The sequence below is a fragment of the Equus quagga genome, chromosome 13, assembly GCF_021613505.1.
Source record: "Equus quagga isolate Etosha38 chromosome 13, UCLA_HA_Equagga_1.0, whole genome shotgun sequence".
In the NCBI taxonomy this organism is placed as follows: domain Eukaryota; kingdom Metazoa; phylum Chordata; class Mammalia; order Perissodactyla; family Equidae; genus Equus; species Equus quagga.
This window is the reverse complement of record NC_060279.1, coordinates 42,620,423-42,638,062: the sequence shown is the minus strand read 5'-3', so window position 1 is coordinate 42,638,062 and position 17,640 is coordinate 42,620,423. Positions and strand designations below refer to the sequence as shown.

The following is a 17,640-nucleotide window of genomic DNA, read 5'->3' as shown; positions in this document are numbered from 1 at the left end:
TAAGGTAAAATTTTAAAGAGGCAAATGTCCCATAGGACTATGACAGATAACTTACCTCAAAAACGTACCTCAGGAGATCACTATTTCACTGTAAGCATTTAAGTAAAATCTCCAGATCTGTTTCTTCAAGCCTTCTATCAAGAATCTGAAGTAGTGATGCTGGGATGAGACTACTGCCCGATGTGGTTGGCTCGCCCTAGAGGAGTGTGATGGGAAACAAGGCCTGAAAGAAACTCAGTCTTAAGGCTGGAGTCCTTGAAGTGAGAAGGGAGTAGGGTAAAAGCAAAATAGATGAGGCTGAGTTCTAGAGTTCTAATCCTTCACGTACTGCCTGCTACAGTCCAGGAACCTTAGCAGTGGGGAATCAAACAGTGCAAAAGGATAAAATGCCAAATCCATCAAAACAATAAAAAAGGAAATTTCCCTCCACATATCCCAATATAGATAGCTTGGTAAATATAAGACCTGTCACCTGGAATTCTATTCAGAAAGTTTCACTCATGTCCTACAAATAATAAATCCTCAATACTGCAGAAATGAGTTTGTTCTTAACTCCGAATAGTCTCAGAAAACGCGGGGTGGGAGGGAGAGGTGCACGACTAAAAGCTCTGGACTTGTGCTGGCTTCTCTGCCAGAGTTGCAGCGTGGCGGTAATTGCTACTACCCTTGCAGACGCTGGTTTCCTCTGGTGCTGCTGTCATTGGTTCTTAAGAAGTACAGTTGCTTCAACTGCAATTCTTTCCATTATACTTAGAGATTCTTCTACCAACCCCAGTATTCGTCAGTCACAGCTGTCTGTATAAATGACACTGAGCTCCACTGTGCACCCTTTTGCCGGCTTCTCGGTGCCAAGAGAAGAGGGCTCTGGGAGAAAATACCTCCAAGTGGAGAAACCGGTAGCCTCTGAGAGCTAATTCTGGGGCTGTGGACTGAGTCCATCCAGGAAAAGTCACAACTAAGGTGGAGGGCACAGATCATGGCCTTCATCTGTGAGTGGTGCAGTCTGAGTATTTAACAGGAAAATCAGAGAAAATAGGCAAGTGTTTACAATGTCAAAGTTCCTTCCTGAACAGCTAGAATGGGTTGTTTTCACCACTGTTATGTGCCTCTTTCATGGCCTATGTCAATATTGACCAGTGATCTGGATGTGTCCATTTTATAAGTAACCAGGTCCAAATGATACCTTAACAAAAATTTAAATTATTTTTACATATTAATAAAATTGAAAAAAAGTCGTATTTGCTTCTGATTCTTTTTTAATCAGAATTGCTATTATGGGATAACCCTGCTCAGGGTCTTACCACCCAAAAAAGTGGCTAAATTCGTATGAAATCAAAGTATTTTACCAGTATATAAAGTCTTTTTAAAGGTTCTCCTGGAGATTAACTCATTTTGTAATTTTCATTCTGTGGTATAACCTGTTCTCCTTCAAGTTAGGGCTGCTCAGTAGACTAGTGACACAGTAGCTGCCCCAGGCCAACTTACCCAAGCTAGTTCTCACATCTTAAACTGATTAGTACATGAAAAAGGAATGCAGTAGTAGAATGCTATTATTAAGCAACAGCTGCAGAACGTCATTGCATCCAGTACTAGGAACAACAGAGGGGACATTTTCAGCAACTCAAGAATAAATGTCACATGTTCCAATGCTTCTTCTTTAAAATACAGAAAAGAAATGCTTAAAAGTGTTTTGAATCACAATCTCACAGAATTGCTTCATTATCTAACACCTCTACCAAAAACTTTTAGTGTAGCTCTACCATTTTCTTTAACCAAGAGGGACAAAGCTTTGAATTGGTGTTTTTTGTTTTTGTTTTTTTTGAGGAAGATTAGCCCTGAGCTAACATCTGCTGCCAATCCTCCTCTTTTTGCTGAGGAAGACTGGTCCTGAGCTAACATCCGTGCCCATCTTCCTCTATTTTATATGTGGGACACCCACCACAGCATGGCTTGTCAAGCAGTGCCATGTCTGCACTGGGGATCCAAACGTGCGAACCCTGGGCTGCTGAAGCGGAACATGCGCACTTAACCGCTGCACCACTGGGCCAGCCCCCAGGCTTTGAATTTTTTAAAGATGTAAAACAAAAAAATACCAAACTGATTTCAATAAACAATTCCTGTGGTTGAAATATACTTCAATATTTCCCACCTCTCAGGAAGCAGAGTTCTATAATTAAAAGACCTTCTCAATATTAACCTGTAAAGCAACCATAAAAGCATTACTTATTATATTTGTGCCTTGACTTTATAAAATACATTCCAGAGTTTTCTACAAACAAAACATTTTAAAAATCACTTATCACAGGAAAACCAAAAGAGCAGAAAAAAGCAGTTTGGTTCAGGTTTGATTTACTCAAGGTAAACATGAACAATTATGTATGTTTGTATTTATATTATCTAAGGATTCTGAAGATAAATATTACACAGTATAAATGGAGATTTTGGACTCATTTTAGAAAACTATTGGTGTACAAATGGTTTATAATCACTTTAGTTAACTAGAAACAGTTACCTGAACTGTAGGTAACAAAGTTATTACTTCAAATCAAAATACAAAAAGTACTGGCTCAATTTGCAACTCCAAAAGGAAAATCAAGGGAATTCAAAATTTTTTCTGCTTCTTGGGGAAAAAAGTTAATAAGTTAGATGATGAGTTAAAGTATTAAACTGTAATGCCTCATATCACATCCAAGTGTTTGAATGAGTTCACGTTCAAGCTGTTTCTCGGTTTTTAAAAAGACCTCCAAAGCCCCCAAGGGTGGGGTTCAAAAAGTCAACATCATACACTGAAACTAATCATTAACAACAAATCTTCAATTTATTTGAAGCAATTCGGTTTCAAAAACGTTAAGTTACAGCAGTCACAGAAAAAAACGGAATAGTCAGAAACAATAAAAGAATAAATCAGGAGTACTGCATTTTTTTGTATGTTTTTAACACTGTCATGGCTTTATTCAAAACACAGTTGCACAAAAGTATTAACTTCAAAGTTTTTTAAGGAGAGTTTTGAGGAATTTAACACACTATGTACATACTGCCATACAAAGAGCATTAAAATAGGACCAAAAACTTCTACAAAATATAAAACCCACCCTTACTTATTTGCATGAAAATACCACCCACAAAGCTAAATAAGTCTTAAAAAGTTATTTGGAGGCTCTAAGTGTTGTTTTCAAAACAAAGAAATCTAATTTTGATTGCACAATAAGATGATTGATAAGAAAGTCAATATATAGATTTAATTTTAAAAATAAGTATTTTATAATCTGGCATACTATGCGATGAGAATTCTCAGGGACTAAAATAGGGCATTTCAATTGTTAAAAAGGAATATAAATGCTAGCTTTTTGGAGATTCCAATCCCCCCGCTAAACTTATCCCCAGAGTTTTATTTCAGTCAGTTGTGCAACTTTGTTAGTTTATCCACAAATAACTTCATAATTTTTACTTTAAAATCCCAAGTCATACATTTTAGACTAAAGAAGCAGTGCTAGACTCAGTAATTCAAATGTGTCCCAGCAGAGAAGTGCAACTCCAATTAATTTGTTGACACTAACTTTAAAAAAATTTACAAATATTCAAAACAAAGGGGAAAAAATTTTAGGTACTTATATTTGAGATTAAAAAGGAACTGCCTCGGACATGGAGCCTCCACAACAGAAAGGGAGCTGTACTTGTCTATTCATAAGATATTTAGTAGCCATATAAGGAAACACACTCGCACTTATCCCAAATATTTTTCTATCTTTAATGGATATCCACTTGAAAACAAATCTTAATTTTAATACTGATTTAGTTTCAAATATTTTTCCAACTGCCCTGTATATCCCAGTTAATGCTCTATCTGGTAATGCTTTAAAACTACAGGAAGAATAATTGAAGGTTCTACTCAGAAAAATTAAAAATACTTTGCAGAGTGGTATCTAAATCATTTGGGAAGCCAACTTAAAAATTTGACTTGAATGTCTCATTAATTATCAACAGATAATTGTTCTGACTTTTGAGGAACACTAATGCTGCTTCCAAAAGCCTCCTCCGATGCTTTTCTTTTTTCATCCTACTAATACAGCCTGTACATCTTGTCAACCAAGAAAGATTTACAGTAAGCAGAGCCTGTTGAATAAAACGATTGATAAGGATATTCGTATCTCAGAAAATACTCAATTTCTTTCACTAAGCTTGTTTAAAACTGAGACAGGTCTGAAAAGGTGGTTGAGGTATGACTGAAGGTTTTCCTGGGTGTCCCTAAGTTTCCCAACTTTTTTTTGAGATAGAGGGAGGGGTGTGAAACAAGAAAGAAGGCGATCATAGAGGACTTGCTGAGAGGAGAACGAAGAATGCACACTTAAAAACAAAACAAACAAAACAAACAACCATTAGCATATCATGATCTTCAGCATGAAGAAAAAAGGGCTCACCTGCATGTCTCTGAACTTAGTGTAAGCAACTTTTCCTTCAAAAATAGAATCTTAGTCACCTCGCTTAAAAGGTTTCTGCAGCCTTCACCAAAGCCATGAATTATACTGCTGAATAGAACCTTTACTATTCTGCTCCTACTTTCCAAGCTACTCATAGGACAAAAAAGCACCCAAATACCCTTAGCCAAAAAAAAAATTAATTCCCTTCAAACTAAAGATCTCTGAGTTAGCTCTAAAAAAATAACCAACCTACCATTCAAGAAACTATTTTCATTTCATATTCCAGCTGACTGTGATTTCAGTTAATTTATAAATAACTTTAAAACCTTATGAATTAAATGCACCATGCTACGCCTGTGCAAAAGTGATCATGTTTTAATTATGGGCTAAAAATGACTAATACAGTGAGCTTCAATTAGAAAAATTAAGATTCTAAATAAACTGCTAGGGAATTTCACAATGGGTCAAAATGAAAATTTTTCTCTACATACAATATGATCATTAACAGACTAGTAAATCTTATTTGGAATGATAAGGCAAAAATAGTAAAACCACACTTTTCCTATAAAAAGTAACACATTATCTTCTGTAGGGACAGCTATCATACATGAAGAAACAAAGATGTGATCACTCTATTGCACACCCAGGAACATTAGGGAATCTGGTCTTAGAATGATCTAGTCATCTTCTTCCTCTCCATCATCTTCAGCATCTCGTTTCCTCTTTTCCCCTCGAAGACCTTCTTCTTCTGAAAGAACAGTGAAAGGAAAATTGTAAAATACTTAATTTTAACAAATGGATGAATTTAAGTTACAAAGCTTTGAATCTATCTTAGTGAAAAGTTAATGGCATAAGAAAATTATAGGTTAAGTTTCCTCTCTGAATTTCTTTCAATTTCATGTATTGAACAGACTTAATAGACTCAGAAATCCATAAATAATGACAGCTTGCTATGCACCCTTGTGGCCAAATCATGAAGTACAGATCAAGAAAGTAAGGGCTTGATACTAACGGAATTATTATTGAATTTTTATATTTATTTTGAAAGACCTAAGTAAAGAATACCAGAGAGGAAATCTAAAAAGGGCATGATATGGAGTTCAGGTATTCTTCTCTTATAGATAAGGCTTCACCCTCTCCAAAATAAAAGACTGAAAAAATAATAAATTGAGCCCAAGTTTCCATTATCTCTTCATTCTTGTTTTGAAACTAAATGTTAGAAGCTGCTGGTTTTTTTTAATGGAATTAATGAATACCCTTACAGAATTATCCTTTAAAAAAGGTTTTATTGGGGCTGGCCCAGTGGCGCAGCGGTTAAGTTCGGCGACCCGGGGCTCGCCGGTTTGGATCCCAGGTGCAGACATGGCACCGCTTGGCAAAAGCCATGCTGTGGCAGGTATCCCACATATAAAGTAGAGGAAGATGGGCACGGATGTTAGCTGAGGGCCAGTCTTCCTCAGCAAAAAGAGGAGGATTGGCAGTAGTTAGCTCAAGGCTAATCTTCCTCAAAAAAAAAAAAAGGCTTTATACCTTTTAAGGCATTCTATATGTTACCAAAATCAGAGACCAGTAATCATGTGAATTATAGACTCATTCTTTAAAGTCCATAAATAACAGCTGTCACTTTAAGAATTGTTTTATGGTTAATGTAACTCACCCTCTTCTTCTTCTTCTTCCCCTTCTTCAACATAGTCATCATCATCTTCTTCATCCTTGAAATTCAAATATTCAGTTTGAGAATAAATAAGCCATGACACAGATTTTTCACTGTTTGATAAAATACATTCCAACATGAGCAAACAAACTATGGTTATTCTGTGTTCTGACAGCCTCTGCCTAAAGTATATAGGTTCTTTTCAAAAACCCAACTAAATCTCATTTCTTTCTGAAAATAAGTTATGTTTTAGAGCAGCACTGTTCAAAAGAACTTTCTGCAACAGTGGAAGTGTTCTATATCTGCGCTGTCCAATACAGTACCCACTAGCCATATGTGGCTACTGAGCATTTGAAATGCCACACGTGCAAATGAGAAACTAAACTTTTCATTTTATTTAATTTAAATAGCCAAATGTGCCCAGTGGCTACTATAATGGACAGGGTAACTTTTTTTTTTTTAAAGATTGGCACCTGAGCTAACAACTGTTGCCAATCTTTTTTTTTTTTTCGCTTCTTCTCCCGAAATCCTCCTGGTACACAGTTGTATATTTTTAGTTGTGGGTCCTTCTAGTTGTGGCATGTGGGATGCCACTTCAACATGGGCTGATGAGCAGTGCCATGTCCACGCCCAGGACCCAAACCGGTGAAACCCTGGGCCATGGAAGCGGAGCACGCGAATTTAACCACTTGGCCATGGGGCTGGCCCCAAACAGGGTAATTTTTGACTATTTCAAAGATAGTCTCCTATTTTATAGATTAAAGAAGGAATTACCTGAATCCTACCCCTAACACACTCATATGTGTTGAATAAGTCAATTCCTCTGGACCTCAGTTTTCCAATCAATAAAAGAAAGTATCCATCTAGAAAGATCTGTAAATTCCTTCTACGTCTAAAAATCTGTATGTCAAAATAGCAACTATCAATAAAAATCACAATAAAACTTGATCTACAACTTTCGTGGAATGAGTTGATCTGGATAGTTAAGGTTTAAACACAGCCTTGAAACATCACGACCGTTTTTTTTACTTTAGCCAATTGGGATACAAATCTCTCAAGTGCACTGCATACTCTTCTACCAGTTTATGTAAACCTAGCAAACCTTTTTGCTGAGCTATCATAGTCACCATTCTGATCGTGAGCATTCTACTAATTAGAATATGCCAATTCCCTCAGAGCCCATTAGTATCAGTAGGATGGTTTTCTCCTTTTTAAAACCCTCGCCTCTACACTGAGTTAGTGTCTCCCTAGTTTTTATGCCTGCTCTTTCGCAGTCAGTTACTATGTCAATTTTAATCTGCCATGGATTCAGAAAATAGATCAACAAGCTTATCAGAGGACTGAATATAAACAAGAAAATAGGTTTAGAATAATAACACTCCCCTACAAAGAAAACGTCTTTTGTTACTTATATTTTGGCTACTCAGAGGCCTGTTAGAATTACAGCCTTGTTCTTGGCTATGTTCCAAATGGTTGAGTTCTACTATATGACTGAAAAAATGGAACCGATCTAGGATCTTCCCTCTAACCCCACAAAAGTTTACTGCTCCTTAAAAACACTTTAACTGGCAAATGTCAAGAACTGCTGGATAGTTAGGGAAAACTTGGACAAACCACCCTTTTCACAGTATCCATAGTCCCATTTGTGTCTAGAAACACTAAACAACCTAATTTTCCAGCATTTAGCTAGAAGCTCCTGAGAAACTAAGCTGCATGACACATATCAGAAATCATTCTTACAGTCAGTTCAAACACCATAAAGCTTTCCATAGCAGACCACCACGAAGCCACAAGGGGCAAAAGGAACAGATGGGACAGCAAATAGTACAAAAAAGAACCACACTAAAAATCAAGAGAACCTGCAGCCTTAAACTAAAGAAGGAAAGAAAAGAAAGGAAGAGGAAAGGGGAAAGGAAGGGGGGAGGGAAGAAGAAAGAGAGAGATGAGACATTTTAAACATCTTAAATCTGTAAGGAATGATAAATGAGGATATTTAAATATTTATAAATTTTTAAAAAACACTTGCGATACTAATCACATTTACTCCTTGGTAATTTAGAAAAGCCCAAGTCTAAAAAGCTAATTACTCCTCTGGATTTTGTTTTAAACAAAATATGATTAGATTAATTGATTTGTGTTTTTAAGCCCTCTTTTTTTTTCTTTAAAGATCATCTATTAGATCACCAGAGACTTGTTCCATAAAGACTACTGTCTTTTGTTAATTAGTAGGAAATAAAATGTTTCCTCATTTGTACTATAAATAGTACAAGGACACCACAATTTCCAATTCTTCTAAAGTCCCCATCCCCATTTTTAGTGAAATATACTACACATACATAAAATCCTTCTTTATACATATTAATTCTCACCTCTGAAGAGCAGCTGAAATAGAAACAAGACACAAACAAAAAATAGCTGGTCAAATACCATTTCTGTTTCCCTCTAATTCCTTTTAAATCTCAATAGTCTCTAAGGCTTCTCCTGGCTCTTAGCTTCTAAAAACAAGACTCCCTTTTAACCATCCAAATTATCTCATAATGATTGAAAAGGCCCTTGCTACCCAGGTACTACATTGACTTAATGTTTTATGTATTATCTTAAGAGATTTTTGCGCCATAATTGACTACGTTGTTTTTAGTTAATATTTCCCAATATCCAATGGAACGATAAACATAAACATTTGCAGTTAGCTAAGGGTCATTATTTATTTATTTATTTTAAAGATTGGCACCTGAGCTAACAACTGTTGCTAATCTTTTTTTCTTTTCCTGCTTCTTCTCCCCAAATCCCCCCAGTACATAGCTGTATATTTTAGTCGTGGGTCCTTCTAGTTGTGGCATGTGGGATGCCACCTCAGTGTGGCCTGATGAGCAGTGCCATGTCTGCGCCCAGGACCCGAACCAGCAAAACCCTGGGCAGCCGAAGCAGAGCGTGCAAACTTAACCACTGATCCGTGGAGCTGGCCCCTGAAGGTCATTTTTAAATTACTTAATACTATTTAGACTTAAAGAGGAATTGCTGGCAGAGAAAATAAAAAGCCAAATGCACAATAACATGAGTATTATTTTACTAAATAAATTAGTCATAACTTAGGGGAAAAATATTCAAGCTGTACACTGATGTAAATTGAACAGGTTGCCCTTCTCTATGAATACTTAAAATATTTAAAGTTCTACTGATCGGTGGTTACCAGGAGAAAGGGGGGGTGGGGGAGGGCATTAGGGGTGAAGTGGAGTACCTACAACATGACTAATAATGATGTACAACTGTAATTTCACAAGGTTGTTAACTATCATAATCTTAAAAAAAAAAAATTTAAAGTTCTATTCTTCATTATCGTATAGCTCCTAACTCATGAAGGCCCCAAACAAGTTTAAGTCCTGTTTTTCCACAGTAGTTCCATATTTACAATGGCACCAGAGGAAAATTATCATTAATCAATGATATTATCTATCTAACCAATGTAAAAGAGGAGAACAAACGAGAAGACTAACAATTTCTAGTCAAATAAGAAATGTTACTTTTAATAACAAAAAATTATTTTAAATTACAAATTATAACAAAACTCAATAATTTAACATTAGGAGCAAATAACTTATCTAATCTCCAAGGGGCTAAAGATCATTTCTTCAAGTCAACTGCCATCTCCCACGAGCCTACCATGTCCCTGTCACTGTACTCGATGCTGAGATACAAAGATGAATGGCTGTCCCCTTAAGGAGCTCACCGTCTAGTACACAGTGGCCAAGTAAACAAGTTTTTACTAACATATCTATAGGCAACAGAAGCCTGATCCAGGTTCAAAGGTAACAGAGGAAGGGGTGATTGTCTACGAAAAATCACAGAAAGCTTCAATAATAAGGCAATACAGAGTTGAGCTTTTAAAGATAAGGGTTCAAGAGGCATGATTTGGGTGGTGGTTACACAAGTATATGCATATATAAAATTTCATGGACTTGTACATAAAATCAGTGCACTTTACATGCTTTATTGTATTAATGTTTACCTCAGAGAAAAGAAAATAAAGCTCATCAGAGGACATGGGTAGAAAGTCATTTCAAATAGAGGAAACAATGTTACACAGACAGGCAAGAAACAGCCTCATGTGACCCTTAACTCGGCGTTGAGGGAGATGAAGCTAGACAAGGAAGCAGGGGCCCCACAAGACAAGGCCTTGTAAGTCTTGGTGGCAATAGAGAAACATTAAAGGGTTTCTAGCAGGCTGGTTGCTAGGATTGCACTTGCAGGCAGACTCCTCAGGCAAGCACTGCGGAGGATACACGTAAGTGGTGACGCTGTACTCAGAGAGACCATTTAGAAAGCTACTACAAAAGCGTAAGCAAGACATAATAAGGGGAAAGGAAAGTTTTCTTGAGTGCCTACAACTTGCCAGCAAGTAGATACTTTATACAAATTATCTTGTTAAATCCCTAAAACAAACCTATGAGGCTTGTATAATCTGTTTTATAAATGCAGAAACTGAGGCTCAGAAACATCTGTAAAACTTTTCCACCATACCATGCCGCTGAGAGCAGAATGGAGTTGAAAGATACCTGGGAGATAAAATCACTAGGTGTTTATGATTATCTGGATACTGGATGAACTGGGGGGCAGTGGCAAAAAAGACAGGCAGACAGACACATGCACACCCACAAGTTACAAACAACTCTGAGATGTCTACACAACTTACTTTTTATTGTACTTAGTCCTATGCCTAAATAATCAATTTTCAGTGCATGTAAGAAGTGTCTATTCACCTGAATTTCTTCTTTCATCAAGTATGAGAGGCCCACTTCCTCTTCTCCCTCTCCCAATTCTGAGCCTGCTTCATCTTCATCCTCATCCTCATCCTCCTCTTCTTCCTCCTCCTCTTCTTCATACCCTTCAGGTGGACCAGCTTCATCTTCCTCCTCATCTTCATCATCTTCATCTCCATCTTTAAAAATATTTTAAAAGATGAGCAAATGGCTGGGCAAATGGTTCCTGCTAGTATGTCGATCCTTTTTATCCCTGCCCTAATCACTTCAAACTCTTACATCAATGGGTGGAAAATAACTCAGGGTGATTTTTTTTTTTAACATTTCCCTTTTACAAGATCCATATTTACTAATTGAGAAATATGGTTTCTAAATATTGAAATTTTTCCAACATATTTTCATCAAAACGTCATATGTACTAAAGTTTATTTTACTACATGGACATTTCAAAACCTGCTTGTCCATCATTCCACAACATTGTTTATCCATCAAATTTCTTTTTATAATGAAAAACTTTTCAACCAATAGTGTCTCATTTCTAACAACAGCTATTTTGTCATCTGATCTGTTAGTCACCTATTTATCCAAAAATGTATGTTCACTATCTAATTCTAGAACATTTCCATTACTTCCCTCCCTCCGAAAAAACCCATATCCATCGATAGTCACTGACCATTCTCCTCTCCCTCAGCCTTGGCAACCACTAATCTACTTTCTGTCTCTATGAACTTGCCTATTCTGGACATTTCATATAAATGGAGCCACACAATATGTGGCCTTTTGTGGCTTCTTTCACTTAATAGAATGTTTTAAAGGTTCACCCATGCTGTAGCATGTATCAAGTACTTCATTCATTTTCATGTCTGAGTAATATTCCACTGTATGGACAGATCATTTGTTTATCCACTCATCAGTTTAGATAGACACTTGGGTTTTTTCCACTCTGTGGCTATTATGGATAATATTGTGATGAATGTTTCTTTTCTTTAAAAAGAGTACTATTTTAAAAGTTGGCACTTTTACTGGGTGGTCGTTACACAAGTTTATACAGGTAAAAAATTTCATGGAGCTTGATATTGCAATAGTCATTAAATTCCCCAAAGTTATCAGAAATCTGAAAAAAGAAATACAGGACTAGGGCTGTGGGTTTTTAAATTTTTCTTATTTTACTAAACATCTTTTTTTGTTCCTACACCTAAATATCCAGGCCCAATCTAATTTGTATGGCTAGAGTAGAGGTTATAATTGTGATACATTTCTGAGTATTAAGAATGATTACCCTCATCATCCTCCTCTTCTGAGTCTGGTGCTTCATTATCCTCCTGATCAAATCCATCTAAGTATGTGATTTGCTGCAGCAGTTCAAAAATACTTTCTCTATAATCTTCCAGGTTTGTGATCTCACAGTTAAACAAGTCAAGACTTTTCAGATTTTTAAGATTTTGCTGGAAAAGTAAAAAGTTAAAACTTACATTCAAGATTTACAATATCATGTTATTTCTTTTTAATTCATGAACCAGGAAATATACACTTGAAATCAAGAGAGTGATTTTTGGATTTTCAGAATTTTCTAATGAAGGGGTATTATATAAGCACAGCCGATTCTCTTAATGAGGTCCCTGGATGCAAATTCCATGAGAGTAGGAACCTTCTTTTGTTCACTGCTGTATCTCTAGCACCTGGCTTAGTGCCTTACTTACTCTCAATATATTTTGTTAACCAAATCTGTACATAAATAGGCAACAACAATAACATGGTTAGTTTAAATCCACAGTCAAGCTTATTTTCAACAATTTCAACCTCCTCCCACGCTTTTTTAAAAATCAGGGCAACAATTTTCAGAGTTTCACTTCATCTCCTTTTTCCTCACTCATACCAGGAAACAAAGGAGCAAATAATGAAATAACTCAAAAAATAATCAAGAAGGAAGGAAAAGGAGTAGAATTTAAGAAAATACTCAAAATTTTTAAACCAGGTATTCAACTTGTGAAGTTGACAATAAAATAAATTTCTCAGTGATTTAAAAATTTATCTGAATGTTTTATTCCAAAGGAAAAGAAAGCAATAACCATTTAGATCAAAATATAAGAAATACAGAAGTTTCAAAAGAGTGAAACAGAAATTAATAAGACAAAATTCAAGCAAATCTCAGAAAACTCAACCAAAAAAAGCAGGTCCAGAGACAAATTCTTCCACTTACCAGAGCTTCTACTGTACTGAGATCTTTAATTTTGTTTCCACTCAGATTGAGGTAGGTAAGATTTGGACATTTTTCTGCCAGGACTTCCAAGCCTCCAGAAATTATATTATCACTAAGTTCCAACTATATATTCAACATGGGGAGAAAACAAATAGTGAAGGCTTGGGACAGATCAAAGACTTTTTAAATATATCAATTTGAAGACGAAAAACAATTGTCATTCTCTCTGGCTTCAAGAGACTGTCACAAGTCATTAATTTCCAAATTCCCACCTACAACTGCCAAATAATATATTAGAACCCCTATATAATGGGCTCCTAACCCAGGTTTGGTTCCAGTTGTGTAATAGCTGAATTTTATGTTTCAGAGAACAACATGTGGTAGATGTTAAATCCAAATTCATGTCATAAAGCAATTTCATTATTAAATTTAAATTTCTAGGGGCCGGCCCCATGGCCAGGTGGTTGGGTTCCAGTGGTCTACTTCGGTGGCCCAGGGTTTTGCCGGTTCCAATCCTGGGCTCGGACATGGCACTGCTCCTCAAGCCATGCTGAGGCGGCGTCCCACATGCCACAACAAAAAGGACCCACAACTAAAAATATACAACTATGTACTGGGGGGCTTTGGGGAGAAAAAGGAAAAATAAAATCGTAAAAAAAAGAATTTAAATTTCTAAAAGAAATATCAGAACTGATTCCAAAAATCCCACATAAACCTTTTTCTTACCTCTAGAAACTTAGAACCTTCTAATTAAAAGGCAGAAAGATTGTTTCATTTAGCCAAAAATTAGACATAATAGCCCTTGGCATAGAAATCATGATGCTTTCACACCTAATGCCAACTTACCTTTCGAAGTTTATTTAAGCTGGGCAGCCGGGCCAGTGAACTTAGCTCCACATTAGCCATACTCAGAAACTCTAGTTTTTTAAAAGCATCATTCAGACCCTCAATCTCCCCATTGACACACAGACAATTATCAAGGACTAACTCTGTCACCTGTAAGAGAGAACGTGGATGATTCTTTAGTTTGCAATAAGAGACAATGTGAATGATTCTTTAGTTTGCAATCTATTTAGCAAAAGCCCTGGGTCCTGACACTGGAAATGTGAACATTAAAACCACCAATCTCCTTACAGAGATCCTTTTCATTCTCCTCCAAAACTGAAACACAGTCTCAAGTCATCATTATAAGTTAACATTTTAAATTTAAACTTGGACTAAGAAGTTCAATGCCTGCTTCAAACCACTGACACATAAAAAACAAAACTTCGAAAAAAGTCCCATGTGAAACTTGTTTCTGACCCTGATGAGAAGAACTCTCAACATGAGGGCATATATTCACGCAGTGAGGGGATACCCAGGCTACTGGGGAAGGACTCGAGTGAGCTGCCCTGAAACAGCAGGGAGATGAAAGGAAACTGTTTTATTCACTTTTTCAGTTTAAATCTCCTTATCTTTGGTTGACAAATGCCACCATAACTCAAAAACACCTTGTTATCCTTTACTTAGAAAGCTCCTTCTGACACCGTCCAGCCTCTTCTTGTTATTTGTCCTAATACTGAGGGCAAACAAGATCACCCAGAACAATATATCCTTGACAAAATGTTATTTCTCCCTGCCACTCTGGTAACATTTTTGTGACTTCTCCCCACTCCCGGGAGGGGGGAACTGGACCCTCTGTTAGGTCAGAGTTGTAGAACAAAACTTTCTGGTGTGGGCCTAAATGGACTTACTCTTAAGGAGGAGGCAGGAGACTGGTTCTCCATTCCCAATGCAAAAATACATTTGAGGCATTTTGAGGGCTAAAAATTAGCAACAAGGAATGCCACCTTCTCTATTTGAATATGACTTTGATACATTATTTCAGTGAGCAGAGAAGGCATCATGATCTCCTGTTGAGAGATGAGGAAGCCAGGGCCCAGAGGTTAAGAATGACTTGCCCAGGGTCACATACTTAGTATGTGGCAGAGCTGTACCTCCACTGCAAGTCTTCTGACTCCTATCTTAGCCGAGTGGAGAAGAGAGGGCCGCTAGGTTTGGTGTCAGAAAACCAGTTCTTCCACTTGAGTAAAGAACTTCATTGCCCTGAGACTCCGTTTGCTAATTTGGATTCCAGAACAATACAATATAATCCACCTTACATGTTTGTCCGAAAGAGAAAAGTAAATAAACACGAAAAGTGCTTTGTAAACCGTAAAGAGCTATAGAAATATAAGAGACCGTTATTACACCACAGGAGAGGAAGGAGAGGCTGCGAAAAGGCAACATCCGGCACTCCCCAAAACTGGCAAAGAAATTACTACGGATACAGTAGGTGAAAGAATGGGGTTGGGGGAGGACACGAATCCACTTTTCCAACCCAAGACATAAAACAGCATTCTAAATGTGTGCTCCTGAGAGACAGCTTTTTAAGTCTGATTTTGCTAGTTTTTTCCTGAAGCCCCTAAAGCGTAGGCCCTAAAAAGCTTCAAGGTCTCTCTGGGATGACAGCAGCGACTGTTTCCTGCTCCCTGCCAATATCAGAAAAATAGAGACTTTTCTTAAAAGTACACAAAGATCTTGGGTTCCCATTCCGCACGCCGCCGCAGCCCACCAGACAGCCCCCACTCATCCCCGGTGCTGGTTTGCCCAGCACCACCTCCACCTCTGATGAAAAAATTATATCCCTTACATTCCAAATTCTAGGGTTCTTTTCAGAGGCCGCAATTAGCACGGCTCTCGACGCCTTCCTCTGCTTCCAGAGGCTCCTCGCTGGCCGTGGGCCCCGCTCTCGCGACCTGCCGCCCCGACCGACGGGAAACCCCCACGGGGCGGGGACTCCCCAGGGAAAAGGGGTCGCCCGCCAGCCCGCGTCCCCCTAGCGCCCCCGCCCGGGGCGGGCAGGGCTGGGCGAGGCCGAGGAGGCGCCTTCGAAAAGGAGGCGGAAATACCTCCCGCCCGACCCCCGAAAGTTGACCGCGACCCCGCCTCACGTCGCCCCTCCCCAGCCCGTCTCTTTAACCGAGGCGGCGGCCGCGAGCGCGCATCATTTCGTCTCGCCGAACCCATCTTGAAAGAGCCGAACTACTACGACCCGTTTGTTGAGTTTCGTGAAACCGTCTCCGGGGCTCAAATTCGGAGTTGCGGCCGCCACGACACGACACGCCGAATTTCACTGCACCGCGGGGGACGAAGGAGATCATGCCTCGCGTCCCCCTCCCCACCTCTGGTCACTGCTACGAGTCCCAAAACTTAGCCCCGGCAGGAGAGCCGGCCGCTGACCCAGATTCCGCCCGGCGGCGGTCGGCGCGCGCGGCGTCCCGGGGGAGTGGGCGCCGCCGGCAGCGGGCGGTCCGCGGACTCCGCGAGCGACCCCAGCCCGCGGCCGGCGCGACGTCGTGGGACGCCCAGGGGCCTCGAGGCCGGGGGCGCCTCCCCCCAAATGAAAGAGTTGGCAGCACTGCAGAAAAGTTGGACTAACTTCTCAGGCGACGACGGCTGCGGCAGGGGCGCGTGGGAGTGGGGGGTCGCGCCCACGCCGCAGGGCCCCAGGAGGAGGAACTCTGGGGGCGAAGCGGCGGCGCGGGCCCCGTCATCCCGCTTCCCACCCCCACGAGGCCAGGATGCCTGACTCGAAGAGAGGCGAAAGGGGCTAAGCCCCCATGCACACACAAAAACGCCCCTAGAAACTTAAAGCCTTCGCCATTTTAAGTAAAAGATTTTAATGCTTTAAAACTTAAAATTAAATATTTCCCCCCAACCCTAACCCCAAGTGAGGCTTAATTCTTTATCCCTCCCCACACACCCACCCGGACCCCCAGAAACCCGATCCTCCGAATACAGGGCTGATGGGGAAGGGGAGGGGGCTGAGTCATCTCACCTCCTCCGGGGCTCTGTTCCTTAACTCCAGGTTAATCCTCTTCTTCATCTCCATGTCCTCCTCCTGCTCTTCTGCTACTACTCTCCTCCCTTACCCTTTCCTGCCTTTCCCACTACCCCAACCCTAAAATTTTTAAAAGATTTGGAAATGAATGAAAAGAAACGCAAATATAAACGCCCACCACCACCAGATAGATGTGGGGGGAAAAGAAGAGAATAGCAAATGGAGTCCAAGGAGTTGGGACTCTAACTCGGCTGCCCCCACCTCCTTGTCCACACACTCGCGCGCGCACTCACACGCGCACACACACACGCACACACATACACACACCCGCAGTTCCTTCCCCTTCAATGGCTGCTCAGAGACTGAGCCTCCATGACACGGCACCGCCAACCCCCTGGCCTACACTCCACCCACCTCCCGTGTGTATTGGTTGATTCTCCAGCATCCCACGATTCCATTGGACTGCGTAAAAGTCTATCCGTCCTCAGGGCGGACCTGAACCAGAAACACTGTGTCTATTGGCTACGACCAAGCGCGCAGTTAACTCCGATAGGTCCAGGAGGGTGTTCGTCCCGAGGAAATGATTTTGAATCCCAGTAGCCCCCTCCTTTTCTTTGTGTGGTTGGCGCGCTTTCCCTAGGCGCTCGGACGATTTTGATGCCTGTTGGGTTTGTTTTTTTGTTTTTTCTGTTTTTAGTCAAACGGGAGGGAGAAAACATCCTTCTTACGTGCCCAAGTTGCGAGATTGA

At 39.6% G+C, this 17,640-nt stretch overlaps 1 protein-coding gene across 3 annotated transcripts; it reads right to left on the bottom strand.

Annotated features, from left to right (window-relative positions):
* Window positions 1–2,805: 2,805 nt before the first annotated feature.
* Window positions 2,806–17,258, bottom strand: ANP32E (acidic nuclear phosphoprotein 32 family member E). Of its 3 annotated transcripts, XM_046683157.1 has the most exons (7): window positions 16,889–17,257; window positions 13,876–14,025; window positions 13,030–13,152; window positions 12,109–12,274; window positions 10,830–11,008; window positions 6,076–6,130; window positions 2,806–5,166 (listed from the first exon to the last, which is right to left on the bottom strand). In XM_046683157.1, the coding sequence occupies exons 1-7, from the start codon at window positions 16,940–16,942 to the stop codon at window positions 5,096–5,098; spliced, it is 798 nt and encodes a 265-aa protein (XP_046539113.1). In that variant the 5' UTR covers window positions 16,943–17,257; the 3' UTR covers window positions 2,806–5,095. The 3 variants fall into 3 exon arrangements, with proteins under 3 accessions (XP_046539113.1, XP_046539111.1, XP_046539112.1); XM_046683155.1 differs by lacking the exons at window positions 2,806–5,166; window positions 6,076–6,130 and having other exon boundaries at window positions 10,641–11,008; window positions 16,889–17,258; XM_046683156.1 differs by lacking the exons at window positions 2,806–5,166; window positions 6,076–6,130; window positions 16,889–17,257 and adding an exon at window positions 15,701–16,388 and having other exon boundaries at window positions 10,641–11,008.
* Between the last annotated feature and the right edge of the window lie 382 nt (window positions 17,259–17,640).